The 19,051-nt window shown below is 45.1% G+C and overlaps 1 protein-coding gene across 2 annotated transcripts in view; it reads left to right on the top strand.

Annotated features, from left to right (window-relative positions):
- LOC119953060 (E3 ubiquitin/ISG15 ligase TRIM25-like) overlaps positions 1-16,749 on the top strand; it is a 42,060-nt gene extending 25,311 nt beyond the window's left edge. For both annotated transcript variants that reach the window (XM_038776867.1, XM_038776866.1), the window contains exons 11-12: positions 3,913-4,043; positions 9,163-16,749. In XM_038776867.1, the coding sequence (XP_038632795.1) occupies positions 3,913-4,043; positions 9,163-9,261 (230 nt within the window). In that variant the 3' untranslated portion in view covers positions 9,262-16,749. The remainder of the gene's footprint in view (positions 1-3,912; positions 4,044-9,162) is intronic.
- The last annotated feature ends 2,302 nt before the right edge of the window (positions 16,750-19,051 follow it).

Raw genomic sequence — 19,051 nt, 5'->3', positions numbered from 1 at the left:
ATAGATCAATTGAATCAAAGCTGCACCTTATATTGCCCAAATTAAGGCTAAACTGTTACTCGCACCACACTGAATTCCTCATGATATGCCCATCCTCACAATACAACAATAATATGCATTTATCAGGGCCGGGATTTTGCGTATTCTCACAGTCTGCCCTGCCAGCGTAACAGCACGGGACCCGCCACAAACATTGGTTTTCTCGAAGTGTTTGAAAATAAGATGGGAAAAGCTGGCAGTGCAGCCGACAGACCACACAGCGCATTTCTTGCCTGCACCAACACTAAGAAATTAAACGGAAAATTCGGCCCATAGTCTTCTTAACATAGTAAGGTAAGATCAGATAGGTTAGATTCAGATCAGGAAAATGGAGGTAGAACATCAGCTAGTGGTGTAGAAGATGCAATGATGGGGATTACAGGAGAAGCAGAGTTTAAGAAGTGTCCAGTAAGGGAAAATGATGGGGTTAAATTGTTTATACTTCGATGCAAGGAGTGTTACAAACAAGGTAGTATAGACCCGTAGAATCCCTACAGTGCAGCAGGAGGCAATTTGGTACGTCAAGTCTCCAGCGACTCTCCTAAAGAGCACTCTACCCATGTCCACTCCTCTGTCCAGCCCGGCCTATCCCGTAACCAAACCTGGACACCAAGGGGCAATTTAGCATGGTTAATCCCCCTAACCTGCACACCTTGGACTTTGTTAGGAAAATGGATCACCTGGTGGAAACCTACACAGACACAAGAAGAATGTGCAAACTCCACACAGTCACCGAAGGTCTGAATTGAACCTGCAACCCTGGCGCTGTGAGGCAGCAGTGCTAACCACTGTGCCACCGTGGTAGTGGAGTTAAGGACACAATTAGACACATGGCAGCAGGTTGTCATTGCTATAAATGGAAACCTGGCTAAAGGAGGGGCAAAATCGGCAGCTCAATATCCCTGGTTTTGGAATCTTTAGACACGATAGAGTGGGAAATACAAAAGGAAGGGGAGTAGCACTAATAGTTAAATAATTAATTCTAGTTGTGGGAAGGGATGATATACTAAATTAGTCAATAAACAGCTTTATAGGTTGAGCTTAGAAATAAAAAAGAGGCAGTCATACTACTGGGAGTATAATATAGACCCCCAAATAATGAAAGGGAGATAGAAGAACAAATATGTATGCAAATCTCTGCCCGTAAGAACAGAGGACAATAATAGTAGGAGACTTTAACTATCCCAATATCAGCTGGTATTCAGACAATATAAGGGGCAGCGAGGGAGAAAAATTCATGAGGTGTATCCAGGAAAATGTTTTCAACCAATTAGTGACAAACCCAACAAGAGGAGATGCAATTCTAGACCTAGTCTTGGGGAACAAAGAAGGACAAGTGGGTGAAGTGACAGTTGGTGACCATATTGGGAATAGTGATCACAATTCAGTTAGATTCAGTATTACCATGGAAGAGAACAGAGATAAAGCAGGTGTAAAGTTTTGAACTTGGGGAGGGCAAATTCTGTGGGAATGAGAAGGGACTTGGCTGAGGTGGACTGGACAACACTGTTAGAGGATAAATCAGTGGAAAACCAGTGGGAACAACTAAAAAGCGAGGTCCTAAATGTATAAAGTAGACATGTCCCCATCAAAAGTAAGAGTGGCACTGCCAAATCTAGCTCCACCCCGGTTATCCAGAGGAATACAGGGGAAGATCAAACAGAAAAAGAGAGCGTGCAATAGGCACAAAGAACTAAGCACTGCAGGTAGTTTAGACAATTGTAGGAAGTGCAGGTACGAAGTTAAAAAAGGAAATCAAAGAGAGGGCATGAAAAATGATTAGCAAGTAAAATTAAAGAAAACCCAAAGATGTTTTACTAATATATTAATGGTAAAACGTTAGTTAAGGTAAAAGTGGGGCCTGTGTGTGAATGCAGAGGCTGTGGGAGGGGTTTTAAAGGGTTTTGTGTCCATATTTACAAAGGAAAGACATAGTAGTCCAGGTGAAACACTGAGATATTGTATGGGATAATCATAAAGAGAGAGGTAGTACTCAAGAGGTTGGAATCCTTGAAAGTTGATAAGTCGCCAGGGCCAGATGGATTGTTTCCCTGGCTGCTGAAGGAGGTTAAGGAGGAGATAGTAGATGCTCTGAGGTAGATTTTCCAATCCTCACAAGAAATGCAAACGTAGTTCCATTGTTTGAAAAGAGATTGAAGAAAGTGCCAAACAATTAAAGGTCCGCTAGTCTTATGCCGGTGGTCCCAAATTAGTAGAACCATTCCTGAGAGATAGGATTAGCTGTCATTTAGAAAAGCATGGACCAGTCAGGGATGGCCAACATGGATTTATTAATGCTACGTCTTACCTGACAAAGGGTAATGGTCGATGGCTGCCCTTGCGAATGGAAAATTGTTTCAAGTGGTATTCCACAGGGCTTGGTGTTGGGACCCTTAGTGTTTGTGTTGTATATTAAAGATTTGGACACAAACCTGAGGGACACGATTGGGAAATTTGCGGACGACACAAAGATTAGCCGAGTAGTGGATGGTGTAAAGGGAAGCTATAATCTCCAAAATTATATAGATGGGTTAGTGAAGTGGGCGGTAAAGTGGCAGATGGATTTTAACAGTAATAGGGAGTACACAATAAATGGGAATATACTAAGAGGGGTAGATGAAGTGAGTGATCTTGGCATACAAGTACACAAGTCCCTAAAGACAGCAGTTAAAGTAAACAAGGTTGTTAAGAAAGCAAATGGAATTCACTCCTTCGCTGACGAGGTTTAGATTATAAAAGTAAGGATAAAATGTTGGAATTGTATAAAATACTGGTGAGGTCACAACAGGAAGGAAATAATTGTTCTGGAGAGCGTGCAGAGGAGGTTTACAAGAATGTTGCCAGGCTAGAAAAGTGTTGGTACGAGGTGAGATTGGAATGGTTGGTATTTTCCTTGAAATAAAGAAGGCTGAGGGATGACTTGATTGAGGTGTAAAAAATTATGGGCAGAAAAGATAGGGTGGACAGGATAAAATTTTTCAGAGGTGACATGAGAGTGTCTACCCTTGACATCAAGGAAGCAATTGACTGGCATCAAGGGGTCCTAGCAAAATTAGAGTCAATGGGAATCAAGGGGCAACTCCTCCACTGGTTGGAGCCATACCCTAGCACATGGGAAGATGAACATTACTCCCTCCACCTCTGACTCACAGTCGTAGCAGGGTGTACCATCTACAAGATGCACTGCACAAACTCACCAAGGCTCCTTCAATGGAATACTCCAAACCTGTGACCTCTACCATCTGGAAGGAGCAGGGCAGCAGATACATGAGAACTCCATCACTTGCAAGTACCCCTGCAAGTCAGACAACATCCTGACTTGGAACTACAGCATAGTTCGTTCACTGTTGTTGGGTCACAATCCTGGAACTTCCTTTATCCGTAACAGCATTGTGGGTGTACCGAGGATGGCATGGTGGCAAGGTGGTTAGCACTGCTGCCTCACGGCGCCAAGGACCCAGATTCGATCCCAGCCCTGAGTCACTGTCCGTGTGGAGTTGGCACATTCTCCCCGTGTCTGCGTGGGTCTCACCCCTACAACCCAAAGATGTGCAGGTTAGGCGGATTGGCCACGCTAAATTGCCCCTTAATTCGAAAAAAATAATTGGGCACTCTAAATTTAACGGGGAAAAAAGCATTGTGGGTGTACCTTTATCACATGGACTGCAGTAGTTTCAACAGGTTGGCTCCCCACCACCTTCCCGAGGATTGGCAACAGATGCTGGTCTTGCCGATGGCACCCACAGCCCATGAAAGGATTTTTTAAAATGTTCCTGTGAAACAGGGAAATAAAACCTTTCTATTTTTCGTTTTGTGACAGGAGTTTGATTGTCACTAAGATCCACCTTCTGTGTTCTGTGAATATATATTCAGGTGAACGCCTTTTCCCATTGATACAAATTCTACATCCTTCCCTGGCGGGAAAAATCACTGGAATGCTGCTGGAGTTGGATAACTCAGAATTATTAAAGTATTTGGAATGCTCAGATTCTCTTCGCTCAAAGGTACTTAAACTGGAAGAATTTCGAATGCGATGGTTGGAATCGCATGAGGGTAGGATTTTGACTCCATGTAAATAAACTGCAATCAGAGGAGTGCTAATATAAAAGTCAGACTAGTTTATTTTAAATAAATATATTAATAAACAGTTAAATTATTTTAGCACCATGGTAACACCATATGAAATAATCAGATTTGTATGGTGTAAAGTATTCAGATGCTATGGGAATGAGTGTATTAAGATTAATGTAAAGTCGCCATAGCCCCTGATGACCATAGGCTGCTTTCCCCTTTGAGGGGGAGAACTGACTGGTGGTGATGGGCGAGATTGTGAATAATCTCAGCCAGTGTGGAAATTTAACCAGGGCTGTGAGGCCTTGCTCTGCATCACAAACTGGCTGTGCAAGCAACTGAGCTAAACCAGCCCCGACATGAAAAAGCAGAGTGGTGTAATAATAATAATCGCTTATTGTCACAAGTAGACTTCCAATGAAGTTACTGTGTAAAGCCCCTAGTCGCCGCCTGTTCGGGGAGGGCAGTACGTGTGTCACATGGAAGGGGGAATGGAGTAAGACATGGCCAAAGACAGCTCCCAGAATTTCCATCTGAATATACAAAATAAGAGCGGAAGTAGGTCATTTAGCCCCTCGAGCCTGCTCCACCATCAATGAGATCTTTTTGTGTTGAGTTCCACATTTCCATCTACTTCTGATAACCTTTGATTCCCGTGCCTAACAAAAAATTATCTACCCCTGCCTTAAAAACATTCAGTGACCCCGCCTCGATGAGGCAGAGTCGCACAACCTTCTAAGAGAAAAGAAAATCCTCTCATCTCTCTTCTATAAAAGGGTGATTCCTAATTTTAAAACAGGGCCCCCTAGTTCTAGACTCATCCATACCTTCCAGGATTTTATATACTTCAATCAACTTACCCTTTACTCTTATAAACTCCAGTGCAAACAAGCCTTTCCAACCTATCCTCATAAGACGATCTGCTCGTTCCTGGTATCAATCTAGTAAACTTGCTCTGAAATGCCTTCAATGTATTTACATTCTTCTTTGAATAAGGAAACCAAAACTGCACAAATTCAAGATGCAGTCTGAGCAATGCCCTTTATAACTGAAGCATAACAACCTTACTCTTAATGTTCAATTGCTGACCTAATAAAGAATAGCAATCTTTATTACATACTACACCTGCCTACTAACTTTTTCTGACTCATGGACGGGAACACCAAATCCTTCTGCACCTGAGCATTGTGCAGTTGTTCTCCATTTAATATTCTACTTTATTGTTCTTCCTGCTACACCTTCCCACATTATACATCATCTGCCAGATTATTGCCCATTCACTCAACCTATCTCTATCCACCGGCAAACGCCTATCCTTGTATCATCTGCAATTTAGCTATGATCATGAACGTAAATTTTAAAAGGTTGAGCCCTCAGCAAAGACTCCTGCAGGACTTTGCTCGACCCATTAATGCATACTCAGCCAGCCAATCTTCAATCCAGGCTAATAGATTACCCCCAACACCATGAACTTTTGTTTTGGAATTATCTTTGATGTGGCACCTTATCAAATGCTTTATAGAAATACAAGTACAGTATATCTACAGGCTCCCCTCTATCCACAGCACATGTTATTTCTTCAAAGAACTAAAGTAAATTGGTCAAACATGATTTCCCTTTCATAATACCATGCTGATTGTTCCCAATTACCTGGAGCTTGTCTAAGTGCCCAGTTATAACCTCTTTAATGATCGATTCTAATACCTTTCCCATGACAGAAGTCAACTACGTCAATTATAATTTCCTGTTTTCCAGACTCTCACAAATTTTGGAAAATTAACACCAATGAATCTACTATCCCATTGGCTAACTCTTTTATGACTTGAGGATCAAGTCCATCAGGACCATGCAATTTATCCCTATATAAATTTCTGTTATTAGGTTAAAAGGTACAGCTTTTTCACTGTCAGTGTTTTGTGGTCCAATCTGACAGAATAAAAGAATAAGTAAAAGGAATAAAAGTCTCTCTTTCAGGTGGTTGTCTTATAACGCACCATCCTTCAATCTAAACTTTCAGTTTAAGGATTTCACTCAGATTCTGCATCCAGCTGTGCAGCGTTTCTGGAGGAAAGCACAAGGGAGCGAGAGAGCAACTTCTTCCTTCCTCTGAACATGCAGGACTCCAACTGTTCTTCCCCAGGATCTCTGAAAATCATCCCACTCGGGCAGGACCCAATCGCTGCCTGTTACCCAGCAGAATATGCCTTTTGGCCAACTCATTTTGGCCACCAGCCAACCAGTCGACCCGAGTCCCATCGATCTCTCGGGTGCCAAAATGTCTGAGTTCTGCTGTTCAAAGTTAGCACAGTGTTCTCTTTTGTAACTTTTGAATTACCCACTTCCCCTCCTTGACTTAAAGATATATGTCTATTAAGCAGCCATGGATCAAAATGATAACAGCAAAAGTAAAGAAATGGGAAATAAAGGGCCCTCACACAATTATGTCCCCAAAAACGGCTGAAGATCCTTACGGTGTGTTGAAAACCTTATTCACTCCATTGAGAGTTACACGCAGGCAAGCGGGCTGGAAAAAAAACATATTTAAGTCTGACTTGACAAAGTTAGGCTTTAACGTTAGGCTTTAACAGATTTGTATTCTCCGCAAGATCCACACTTTGGGTGGGGTAGATTTGTATCTTGCTTCCACAAACGTATAGTCGACCGTTTACTCTAGACAGATGCATAATTTGGCCCTTTGTTCTACGGTGGTGCAGTCTTAGTAATATCGGCCTTGGAGTCTTGCCATGCAATAGCTATGAAGCCAAAGAGCGATGAGCTCTATTCACTACCGGTGATGAATCGAAATTTGCCTTGCCGAAAACCTCCAACAGAAATGCCTCAATAAAGGTTGGCGGGTTTTCCTGTTCCGCACTGGGGAGAGTCCTGGGGCTGGATTCTCCGCCCCGCCACGCCACATTTCTGTTTCACCCTGCTGGCGGGATGCTCCGTAACGGCAGCTGGTCAATGGGGTTTCCCATTATGGGGCAGCCCCATGGCATCGGGAAACGCCTGGGCTGCCGGCAAAACGGAGCATCCCGTCGGCGGAGAATCCAGCCCCTTAAATGTTGTCTTCCACTGCGATTCTCCAGGTCACCCACCTGCAACGGCAATTTAGTGCTTTGGGCTTCCAGCTGGGTGCAGCGGGTCTCCAGAGTCACAATTCCGTCAATCGCGTCGGTAGCTACTGTGAAACATCCTGCAGCCTTTGACTGAAGGAAGCAACAGAGGCTCGTAGAGAGTGACTGTTGGAGGAATGAAGTTCTGAACAGAGTCCAGTGGGAGTAGTGCTCTTGTGAGTTTGCAAGTGTGCTGACTGAACTAAATTCAGCGTGGGAAGCTGCCATATTGTTAGCAGCAGCAGTTTCGGACACTGCTGTCAGTCAAGCGTCAGGTACGGTTTCTTTATGACTGTGTTTTCCTCGGGGTTTAGACATTTGGGGACCGTGTTTAGCTCAGTTGGCTGAAAAGTTGGTTTGTGATGCAGAACAAGGTCAGCAACATGGGTTCAATTCCCGTACCGGGTGAGGTTATTCATGACGGCCCCATCTTCTCAACCTTGTCGTTCGCTTGAGGTGTGGCGATCCTCAGGTTAAATCACCACCAGTCAGTTCGAAGGGAAAAGCAGCCTATGGTCATCTGGGACTATGGCGACTTGATTTATACATTTGGAATATATGTTGAGCATTAGAATAGACCCCAAAACAGTGATAGTGAAAAATCTGAACCTTTTAACCCAATATCAGCACTTTATATAGGGAGCAATTACATAAATTGTGGGAGTGGTTTTTGGCCACATCTTACTCCAGCCTCTTCACGTGACCCACACCAAATGGAGTCCACCCGATTCAATATCATGTCCTCCCAGTGCTGCACTCTCCTCTAAGCTACTTCAATGTTTGACGTACAACTAATGTACTAACAATCCCTTCCCATAACAAGAACTTGCATTTAGAGAGCACCCATAGCGTAACAAAATTTCCCAAAGTGTTTCATAGCAGTGTCATCGAACAAGATTGGACACCATTTCCCACAAGTGAAGGTGACCAAATGTTTGGTCAAAGAGGTTGGTTTCAAGCGGCGTGCTTGAGGAGGAAAGTGGCAGAGAGGTTTAAGGAGGGAATCCCAGACCTTTGGCAGTCAGAAGCTGAAAGCACGGCCACCAATGGTGGAATACTTAAAATTGTGGATGAGCGAGAGGCCAAAATTGAAGGGGTGCAGAGTTCTTAGCTGGTTATAGGGCAGGAGGAGGTTGCAGAGATAGGGAGGGGAGGGGTGAGGCCAAGGGGAGATTGGAAAGCAAGGATGAGAATTTTTAAATTGAGTTATTGTTGAACTGGGAGTGAGTGTAGTTCAGTAAGTGCAAGGGGGACCATGTATAGGATTCGCTGCGACTTAGGATAGGAGCAGCAGGGTTTTAAGATGAACATGAGTTTATAAAAAGTGGAAGATAGGAGGTTAGCCGGGAGTAAACTGGAATAGCCAAGTCTAGTACTAACGAAGGTTATGGATAAGGGTTCCAGCAATATGACATCAAAGTTGTGTACAATGGGTTCAGCCTCCAGCAGAGAGAGTGACAAGGGAATGGAGTTTATGGCAGGGACTGTAGAAAATGACTTTGGCCTTTGCAATATTTTTGAGGGGAAAATTTTTGCTTATCCAATACTGGATGTCAGTAATTTGTAGTGATTTGGTTTGACTGATATAGATTAACAGTTGTCATCTTCCCCTCATTGTCCCAACAACGTATCTCAAGTGGCTTGAACTGATTCATGGTATGGCCATTGTAATTGTAAATGGTGGAATCACAGCCCGTCTCACAGCAGGTTATATATAAATGTAATTCTTTATATTGTTTCTGACACTGTGACCTCACTGTTACTGAAGCTAAATTAATTGAGAATTTACATTATTAACATCCACTACAGCAAGTATTCTGCTTAATCTGATGTATTATTTAATGATCCGGTGAAGAATGCCAATTGCATTAACTCCGTAATGCTCAGTGCTCCACCTGTTATTCTTACCGTCTTTCTGCTCTGTGATTCTGCCCAGGTTGACGAAGCTGTGGTGGTTTTGCAGAGGCATCAGGCACAGAAAGACTTCCTTCAGAGAACAAATTTGGTTGCGGCTACCTCTAAACAGAAGAAATGAGAAGCAGAAGTTCGCACTGATGTGCGATTAGTTTACAGTCAGGTCTTGGACTGTGAGAGCGGATTAACACGCTGTGTTTTCATCGCCAAGATTTGAATCTAGCATGGGTCAAAATCTGACAACTTGCAGGGGCTTTTAGTGAAGTTGGAAGCCAATTGATGTTGGTCAGGCGTCCACCAAGTGAAACTGTCCACAGTCCAACACTGGCGTTAGCACTGAATTCTCAATCTCAATTAGAGCAGCCGGGAGGATAGCTGAACATGGAGTTCTCACACTGTATGAGGGAGATATTTGTCTGAGTCTACGATTAAAGGTGCATAGTTGAAGCAGAAAGAAAAAATAGGGTTTTCCCTCCTCATCTAGTGGGGAAGCGCTGCCAATGAATGTGAGAAACTGAAACCTCTAACATTATCAGCATTGACATCCTTCATTTTAAGGGGTTACAGAATTTTTGCAGTGCAGCCGGAGGTCATGTGGCCCATCGACCCTGCACTGTCTCGTTGAAAGAGCATTCGACCTAGTCCCACTACCCTGCCTTAGCCCCGTAACCTTGCACATTTTCTTTTCAGATAGCAATCCAATCCCCTGTTGAATACCTCTATTGAACCTGCCTCCACCAACCTCTCAGGAAGTTCGTTCCAGACTCCAACCGCCCTCTGAGTGAAAACATTTTTCCTCACATCATTTTTGCTCCTTTAAATTCACCTTCAAAAATGGGAGTTCTTAAATAGATGCACATATTTTAATAAAACCATAGGCAAGTACATTTTTTTTTACACACAGCCTCACTCTCCATTTAGACAGTACATTTTTGTAAGTCCAATTTAAAATGCTGTAAACCATCCACCTTGCACTGTGAAATATATTTTTTACCTTCTGGGGACTTGATTCTTGGACTGAGAACCTGGAGGTTTTCCAAACCGGCAATCAGTGTGAAGAGCTTCAGCTTGGTTTTGAGATTTCGTCTGTAGCTGGTGCTTGCATGGCGAGAGAGACACAACTGAGAGCCAGCTGCCTTGCTGGGTACGTTCTGGTTGTGGGAGGGGGTTGCAATTGAAGTGAGCCCCAAAGAAGCAAATCGCAATACCTGTAGAATCAGATGGTGATTTGAAAAAGGAGGGATTTAAAAGCACCACACAGTAACATTAAAAAAAAAATTTGTTCATGGCATGTGGGCGTTGCAGGCTGAGCCAGCATTTATTGCTCATCCCTAATTGAGGGGGCAGTTAAGAGTCGACCACGTTGCTGTGGATCACATGTCAGCCAGACCAGGTAAGGATGGCATATTTCCTTCCCTTTAACCAGATGGGTTTTTGTGACAATTGTTTGTTTCATGGTTGTCATTGGACTTTTAATTCCAGGTAATTATTTAATTCCAATTTCAACACCTGCAGTGGCAGTCCCCAGAGCATTACCCTGGGTCTCTGGTGTACTGGTCCAGTGAGAATACCACTATGCCACCATCTCCCCACATTTTTATGATATCTCATGGCTTTCCCAACTTCAATTCTGACACCAAGGTGAAAAATAGTCTCAAGCAACAATGCAAACTTCTCGAGTCCAAGCTGATGTGGGTTTGATGCTAATTTGGAAGTGTATTCATAGCCAATAGAGTTAGCTGACCACCTACAGGTTATTATTGACCAAATGAAAATTGGCCAAGAGGATAAAAATCAGCTTTTATATGACATGAATTACTGATGAGAAAGACCAATCAGCCTATCTTACCTCAAGTCGTTTAGAAGGCCCATTTAGTCCCTTGAACATCACAGCATCCCTCAACTGCTTCTTAAATAATTTCAGGGAGCTGACCTACAAAGTCCAATTGGAGCTCCCAACAGGCAAGTCTTCACTCTCTCAAAACTGAAACATGTGCTAGTGTAGCAAAGTCTTTTACAATTTTGGGCTTTGAGAAAGTGGGTGTTGTCAGCAATTCCACCGAAAACACTTTTTAAAAACAAGTAAGACTGTTAAAACACGTTTATTCACAAATTGTTACTTACAGAAGCAAGCAGTGATATTAAGATGGACGAATTTGGAGCTAGTTCACCAAACCAGTCAACTGCGATCTTTTGAAAACTTGCTGAACTTGAGATAAGATGAATAACGTTTAGAGAAAGTAGAGACTGTCTCTTTTATTTTGTGAATCAGTGGAATACAGTCCTTGCAGGAATTACAGAGATGCATACTGACCTAACTGTGTCCTGCTCCCATATCTCACAGCCAGACCTGATTGCACCGCCTGGTATGAGTTTTTAACTTTATTTATAAAACATTCTGCACTGAGTTCCACAATGTCACTGTCAACTGTGCGCTGTCTAGTTTTTTGGCTCTCATTTGCCAGAATACTCTCTTCCCCCCCCCCCCCCCCCCCCCCCAACCCACTCTAACTTCAGTATTCCCAGTGAAATATTTCCTCTGTCTCATCCTGGTCATTTTCCCACCGTGGCCCCTTTGCAGACAAGAGTTCAGCTGGACACTGCTGCTGCTTGAATTACCCATCACCAGACCTGGCTATAAACATCAACGGTGGATTCTCCGAGCTCCGCGGTGGGCCGGAGAATCGCTGCAACCACGGCAGAAAACGGAAACGGCAGAGTCCCGTCAGCGCCGTCCACACCTGCTCGCAGCCGGTGGGATCTCTGCGTGCAGGGTCGGGCGGCCTGTGGTGGGGGGGGGGCTCCGATGTGGTCTGGCCCGCGATCGGGGTCCACCGATTGGCGGGCCGGCCTCTCCAGCCCCGGCCCTATTTTGTTACGCGATAGGCCCCTGAACTTCCCTGCCATGTTGCGTCGGAGCCGGCACATTGAGGAAGTTCCCCGCACATGTGCGGGCTAGCGTGGCGCTCTGTGCATGCGCGGGTTGGCGTGACGCCCAGTTGGCCCCGGGAAGGGAGGCTGGAGTGGCGTGAACCGCTCCAGCGGACACTCTGCCTCCATTGCGGAGAATCCTACCCCAAGTGTCAATCGACCTCCTCCTCCTCTGTTTAAAAATGCCTTGTTACTCCAGGATTATTCTGCTGAGCGAGGCATAAACCCAGATTCCTTGGTCCAGTGTCAACTGCTTCCTTCACTCATGTTGTATAAGAATGAGGAGCAGGAGTAGGCAAGTCAGCCCCTCAAGCCCACTCCGCCATTCAATGCAATCGTGGCGTATCTCATCTTAGCCTCAACTCCACTTTCCTGCCTGTTCTCCATATCCCTTCAACCCATTTAATTTTATATCTCAGAGCTATGAACAAATGTCACAAAGTTCTGGTGTGGAACAAGCTTTATTTACAGTGCTTTAAAATATCTACTCTGCTTCAGCTCTGGATTCCAGCTCTTGCGAGAGTTTTGTTTACTTTTTTCTGAGGCCACCCCCAGGCTTAACCAATTTAACGGTGAATCTCAATTATGAACAGGCTCACATAATCAAATGCAGAACAATGGAACACTACAAAAAGCCTATCCCCGGTCGCATTACATGTACTTGGACTTTGTGGACTTATTAATTCTTTATATTGAGAACATCTGTTTATTTCTTTCTGCTGCTGCTTCTCACTCACTCCCTTGCCGATTGGGCTCTTGTTATTCTAGTCCTGGTCTTGCATGTTAGAATCATAGAATCCCTGCAGTGTAGAAAGAGGCCATTCGGCCCATTGGGTCTGCACTAACACTTTGAAAGATCATCCTACCTAGGCTCTGTAACCATACCCTGAGGGAAAATTTGTCATGGCCAATCCACTTAACCTGCACATCTTTGGACAGTGGGAGGAAACCAGAGCACCCGGAGGAAACCCACGAGCCACAGTGCTACCCACTGCGCCTCTGAGATCACGTTGTCCTTTCGACTCACCGCCCTGTCGCCTGACCACATTCCTACTAAAACATTGACCATTCGGCTACCCATGCCGGCTGAAATAAATGCTTTCCTTTTCTCAGACCCTGGGTGCAATTTTTAATGAAGAAGAAATAGAGTCCCATTTTGGGCCTGTTTAGCGGGGTGTTTCCCAGTGCATGCAGTGCCAAGAATGACCCCGCTTTAAACTTGGACTCTGCTTGTTTGTCAGGCCTTGGCGAGGGACTCCCCAACAATTCCGCTCTTCAACTAATTTCCTGCACTAACAAGCTCAATTCCCCAGGGTAGGAAGAGATTGGGGCGCCATTTTAAAATGGTGCCCCGATCTCTCTACCTCACCCCCATTGTGGCCTTTGGACCACCTCAGCTGACCAATTTAGGAGTCCTCGAGCCCTGCCTATACCCCACATCATAAGGGCAGGGCACCCTGGCAATGGTAACCTGGCATGCGGCCACCTTGGCACTGCCAGCCTGGCAGTGCCCATGCGAGCATGGCAGTGCCACTTGGGAACCCAAGTGGATGCCAGGCTGGCAATGCCCAGGTGACATCGGGAGTGTCAGGATACCACCCTGCCCAGAGTCCGACCATCCAGGGCCTCTGATTGCCTGGGAGACTCCCATAAGTGCCATCACGTGTGGTCCACATTTATGGAAACTACTGCTGAAAGGCGCCACGGCGGTGTCTCCGAGGAAAAGCTGTTCAGTCGCGCGCCTTGGGTAACTCTGACATAGACATATTCAAGTGCGCCTAACTATTCACTTGAACATAAAAATCTGGATCACACCCATTGAGATCGAGAGCCAGATTGTGATGCCTCGATTGTGATGTCACAAGGCCTAACGGATGTTGTAAATCTTGTGAGAGTCGGGGGCGCGGTGAGGCCAGTAGATTGTGCCCCCGTCTACCTTTCTTCATGAAATGGCCGTTACCAACACCCGCCTCCTCCATAAACAGCCACCTTATTTTGAATCCTCCTTTCCTCCAAATTCCTTGAATTACCTTTAAAATTGACACCAATCTTTTTTTTTGCAGCTCCAATGTTTTGTTTTCTATGACAATGTCTCTGCCAGTGGAACAGCAATGAAAAGACCCAAATTAATGTGACAGCTGCTACCCACTTTGAATGCAGGGCATCCTTTTGGATTTTTTTTGCAGCATTTGATAAGATCGCCTAGATCTCCAGCCCCTGTCCTCTGCTGTTGAACTCAGTGGGATTGCCCTTATATTGGATGCAATCCTACCCATCCAGTCACTGCCAGATGAACTCCTGAAATGGCTTCTCTTCCTGCCATCGCAGCCCCCACCCCCCCATTGTGTCAGCGTTTGTGTGTATATTGATGACACTTGGTTCTATCTCTTGCTCCTCCCCTGACCCCTCCACTGCCTCTGTTGTCTGATTGCGTCTGTGCCAATCAAACTGGCCGTATGTCGGTGAACCAGGGAATTTGACCCCTCAAATCTGGCCGGTAAAATAGGAATTTTATAAATTGTTTGACAGCCAAAATCACTCAATTTTTGTCCTGGACTTCTGAGTCAATTGTGTCCTGGCAACCAGAACTGCCCTCAGTACTCCATGGGTTCTTACCATAGACTGCAAAGTCCAATGTGAGTATAACTTCCTCTGTCTTGCCAAGGACAAATTTGATTTGATGGGCAGGAATTTGAGTTTTGAGTTGTGATCTGAACAGTCGGTCAAATGTGGTTCACATCATCACACTGAGCAACCACTTGACTGCGATTTCCCCACAATTGGCCAATTTGCGGCCTGAGGGTGAGCTTGCCATCTAATTATGGACGGTGGGCAGTTTCTCAACTCTGCAGGGCCAATAGGAAGTGCTCCGGCATGGAAGAAGCGGAGTATGCCAAGATGGAAGAAATACCTCCAAGTATGTAAAATTTTGAAAATACCCTCGATGGCCAGGTCGCCATTATGGAGGGGAAACCTGGACGTGCGGAGGGCGTCAAATCCTCCTTGGTGCATTGGTCCACAGTCTGCTACTGGAAGGACAATTCCAGCCAGTTATCTAGTCCTTCGGAGGGGAAGAAGGGGTGCCTGGCGGTCAGCTGGAAAATGCTTGTTAGCCTCTGACAATAGGCCTTAACTGACCATTTACCACCTTATTTGGCTGCCCGCTGGTTGCAGGTGGGTAGCCCTGCCGCACCCTCTCATCCCACCAGAAAATAGCATGCTGGATGATGGTAAAAACTTTCATGCCCATCTTTCATGCTTGGCTCCCTTGGAAACTAAAAATTCTACCCCATCGCTCAGGAACTTCTTTGCTTTGTGGCATGGTGCGCAGCAGTGATCGAACGTGAGGTTTTGTCTCCTAGAACGACAAAATGGCTTTTGGCTTGTCTTCAGCTATTTTGGCACCATGCCTGGGATACTTATTCCACTCTTTTTTTTTACCCTTCCTATGTGCAGTAGTTATTCATATTAAACTTCTGTCCAATTGATTTTGTGATTTTTTAGCTGCTCCCTCAGTTTGGTATTGCCTGCCAAATCAGCCAGTTTGTACTGTGTTGCTGACTCCCAAGTTTACAAATGCTCACCAGAAACAGGAGTGAACATCTAGGAAATCGGCAGCCCACTCATCACTCCACTGCCTGCAACATCACTCCTTCTCAGGTTTGACGCTGAAAACCCACCAACACTTGAAGCTTAAATAGTAGCCGTCTTTTCTGAGTGAATTACATTGTGTAGGATTTCCACTGTCCATTTCCTAAAAAAACAATCAAGAATGTCGGGTGGATCCCACCTTTTTAAATTGTTAGCTGTTTGTTGTATGCATGCTCCTTGCAGTTGATTTCTTTATTTTGCCACATGTTGTAACAAGATGAATTCCTCAGCTGGATATTTCATCCATTTTTTAAAATGGCCACTTTCTTGATCTACCTGCCATGTTCAGACAAAACACAGAGATGCAGCCATGTGAAGTTACCTTCTTTAAAATGTAACACTGAGACTGTGTATGCTTTTGTAGATTCATTAACCCTGCCCTTTCAGAGGTCAGGCACAGGAAACCTCCAGGTCAGCGGTACAAGTGAGAGTGGCCTTGTTCCCTTTTCAGTTTCCTTTTATTGCAAAGTCATCCACTTCCATTTGGAACTTAACTTCCATCATGTACCTTGTCAGTCTCATTCAACCTGACATTTGCAGGCATTTTGTTTGACTGCCTGTATAGTCTTGGCCTGGAATTGAACTAAACCATGTGACTTTGACATGCACAGGCTGGACTTGCCTTCGGGTCTCATTGCAAACAGGACGTGCACCTTCATTATTGGTTTGACACTTTATTTAACAATGCTGCACTGGGCCAGTCAAACTCTGGATGTTGCATCACTGTTTATTATGTTTACAAAAACATTGACCAGCTTATATATGTCTTAAAAAGTCCGGAGAACGATGCAAATGTTTTAACTTGCTTGAAGGACATTCTTCTCCAATAGTTTAGTGAATTATTCCGATTAAAATACTTGACCAAATTTTTTACGTAAATGGAGGCCTGAGCTGCCATGACAGAGAGGTGGGTAATATTTGTATCAAGCTGCGTTTTATTGTGAGTCATCTATTTGTACCCAATGCCTTCTTGGTGTATTTACATGAATTGTGATTTATTTTCAAATAAAATCTGCGTTTGAATCTATGAGTTACTTCTCATAATAATAATAATTGTTTATTGTCACAAGTAAGCTTCAATGAAGTTACTGTGAAAAGCTTCTCGTCGGCTATCTTTGATGCAGGAGACTCCAGTGTCGAGAAATAATGTTTATTTTCCAGCCTCAGGATGTGTGCACCCATGGCAAAGCCAGCATTTATTGCTGATCCTGTAAGAAGTGCTTACTGCGGTCATGACACGCGGTGGTGGAGGGAATAGATGGTTAAGATGGTGGCTGTTGCACCCATTTGTAAGGGCTGATTTGTGCTGAATGGTGTCAAGCTTTTTGAGCATTTTTTTCCCCTGCATCCATGCAGCCAAGTGGAGAGTACTCCATTGCACTCGTGACTTGTGCTTTGTAAAAGGTTTTTGGGAGGGGTCATGAGGTGAACCCATCACCACAGAATACCTGCTCTTGTAACCACAGCTCTATTGGTGTGGCTGGTGGACCTCCAGGGTGTTGGTGGGTGGGGGATTCAGCAATAGATATGTTGTCGGGCGGCACGTGATACAGTGGTTAGCACTGCTGCCTATGGCGCTGAAGACCCAGGTTCGAATCCTGGCCCCCGGTCAATGTCCGTGTGGAGTTTGCACATTCTCCCCGTGTCTGCGTGGGTTTCACCCCCACAACCCAAAGATGTGCAGGTTAGGTGGATTGGCCACGCTAAATTGCCCCTTAATTGGGAAATAAAAAATTGGGTACTCTAAATTTATTTTTTTAAAATGCTGTCAAATGTCATGGGGCGGTTGTTTGGCTATATGGGTGCTGAACTCCACAGCGAGTCGGTGGATTGACTGCCCCAGCCATTGAACACTTGAAGGTAGAATTGGAGCTTGACCTTCCTTTCGTGAGACGGGAGCAAAGGTTGGAAGGTAAGGTATATACAAACATACATGCAAACATACAAACTAAAAGTTGGCCACATGACCCGTTGAGCCTGCTCCACTATTGAACAAGATCATGGCTGATCTGATTGTAACCTCAACTCCACATTCTTGTCTACTCTGATAACTTTTCACCCCCATGATACTCAAGAATCTATCCACCTGTCCTTTTAAAAAGTATTCAAAGACATTGCTTCTCGGCCTTTTGGCTACGATCAAGCGTCAGAACAAACCCAGGATGAGGTGCAATGTCTTTTCTTGTCACCTTTGACCTTGTGTGTCTCTCTTGTTCAGACCATGAATTGGCTTCAATTTGAATTTTTTTTTGGAGCAAGCAATCAGATGGATTAAGGATTTGCCCTTGCTGCGCATCGGCTTTGTAACTTTAAGGGGATAAAAAATGTAAAAACAATAGTCAAAGACTCTAGGCGCGATTCAACGATTGCATTGCGCCCGGCATAAATTGGGTTACGCTGGGTGAATAGCAGGAGAGGGCAAAATTAAGAGTGCGACTCAATTTGCGATGCACCCGGCCCGCTCCCGATGGCAAGTTTAAGATCATGCCCCAAAATGACGAGAATATCACGAACCCTCATTTGCATTCATCAATCTCATCTGCGAGATTAAAATGCAATGCAGGGCCTTCTGGGAATTACCTGACTCCCCAGTGGGAAGTCACGCAGGCGTTGTTTAGCACCCTTCTACAAAAATTGGGACCTAGTGCAATGGCTACCGACAGGCAGTGAAGACATGAGAAGCCCTTTCCATTTTCCGGCACATCCTGAAGATCCGGCCGCCCATCAAGGCTGAGGAGGGACCCAGAAGGGAAGGCCGGCGGTGGCCCAAGGTGTATAGGTGACGTTGGTCATTCAATGAGCTAACTGACACCATGTGCCACAGAAGACTGTGTCTCAGCAGAGAGACAGTGCAGCACCTGTGCCACGTCCTCGGGGAGGTGGCACCCTGTGGAGGAGGAGGACACCCGCTTCTGGTGGCTGTGAAGGTCACTACAGCCCTAAACTTTTACGCCACTTGGTCATTCCAGGACTTGAGCGGTGTGGCATTTCACAAGCTACTGCCCATATGTGCATACGGGAGGTGACGGATGTTCTGTATGCTTGGACATCAGTCTATACCACCTTTGAGCTGGAGCTGGCCAGCAAGATGCCCGGGCTGCAGGATTTGCTGTGATCAATGGGGTGCCCCAGGTCCAGGGGGCGATCGATTGCATGCAAGTCACCCTGCGAGCAACAGGGCATCAAGGAGCACCGTATATTAACAGGAAGGGGTTCCACTTCCTTCAGATCATGCGAGACCATCACTCAGAATGATGCATGTGTGTGCCTACTACCCTGGGAGCATGCATGCCAGCTACATCCTGGGGCCTCTGAGATCCCCAGTGTTT

This window comes from Scyliorhinus canicula, chromosome 18 (assembly GCF_902713615.1).
Source record: "Scyliorhinus canicula chromosome 18, sScyCan1.1, whole genome shotgun sequence".
Lineage (NCBI taxonomy): Eukaryota > Metazoa > Chordata > Chondrichthyes > Carcharhiniformes > Scyliorhinidae > Scyliorhinus > Scyliorhinus canicula.
This window is presented reverse-complemented; position numbering and strand designations above follow the sequence as displayed.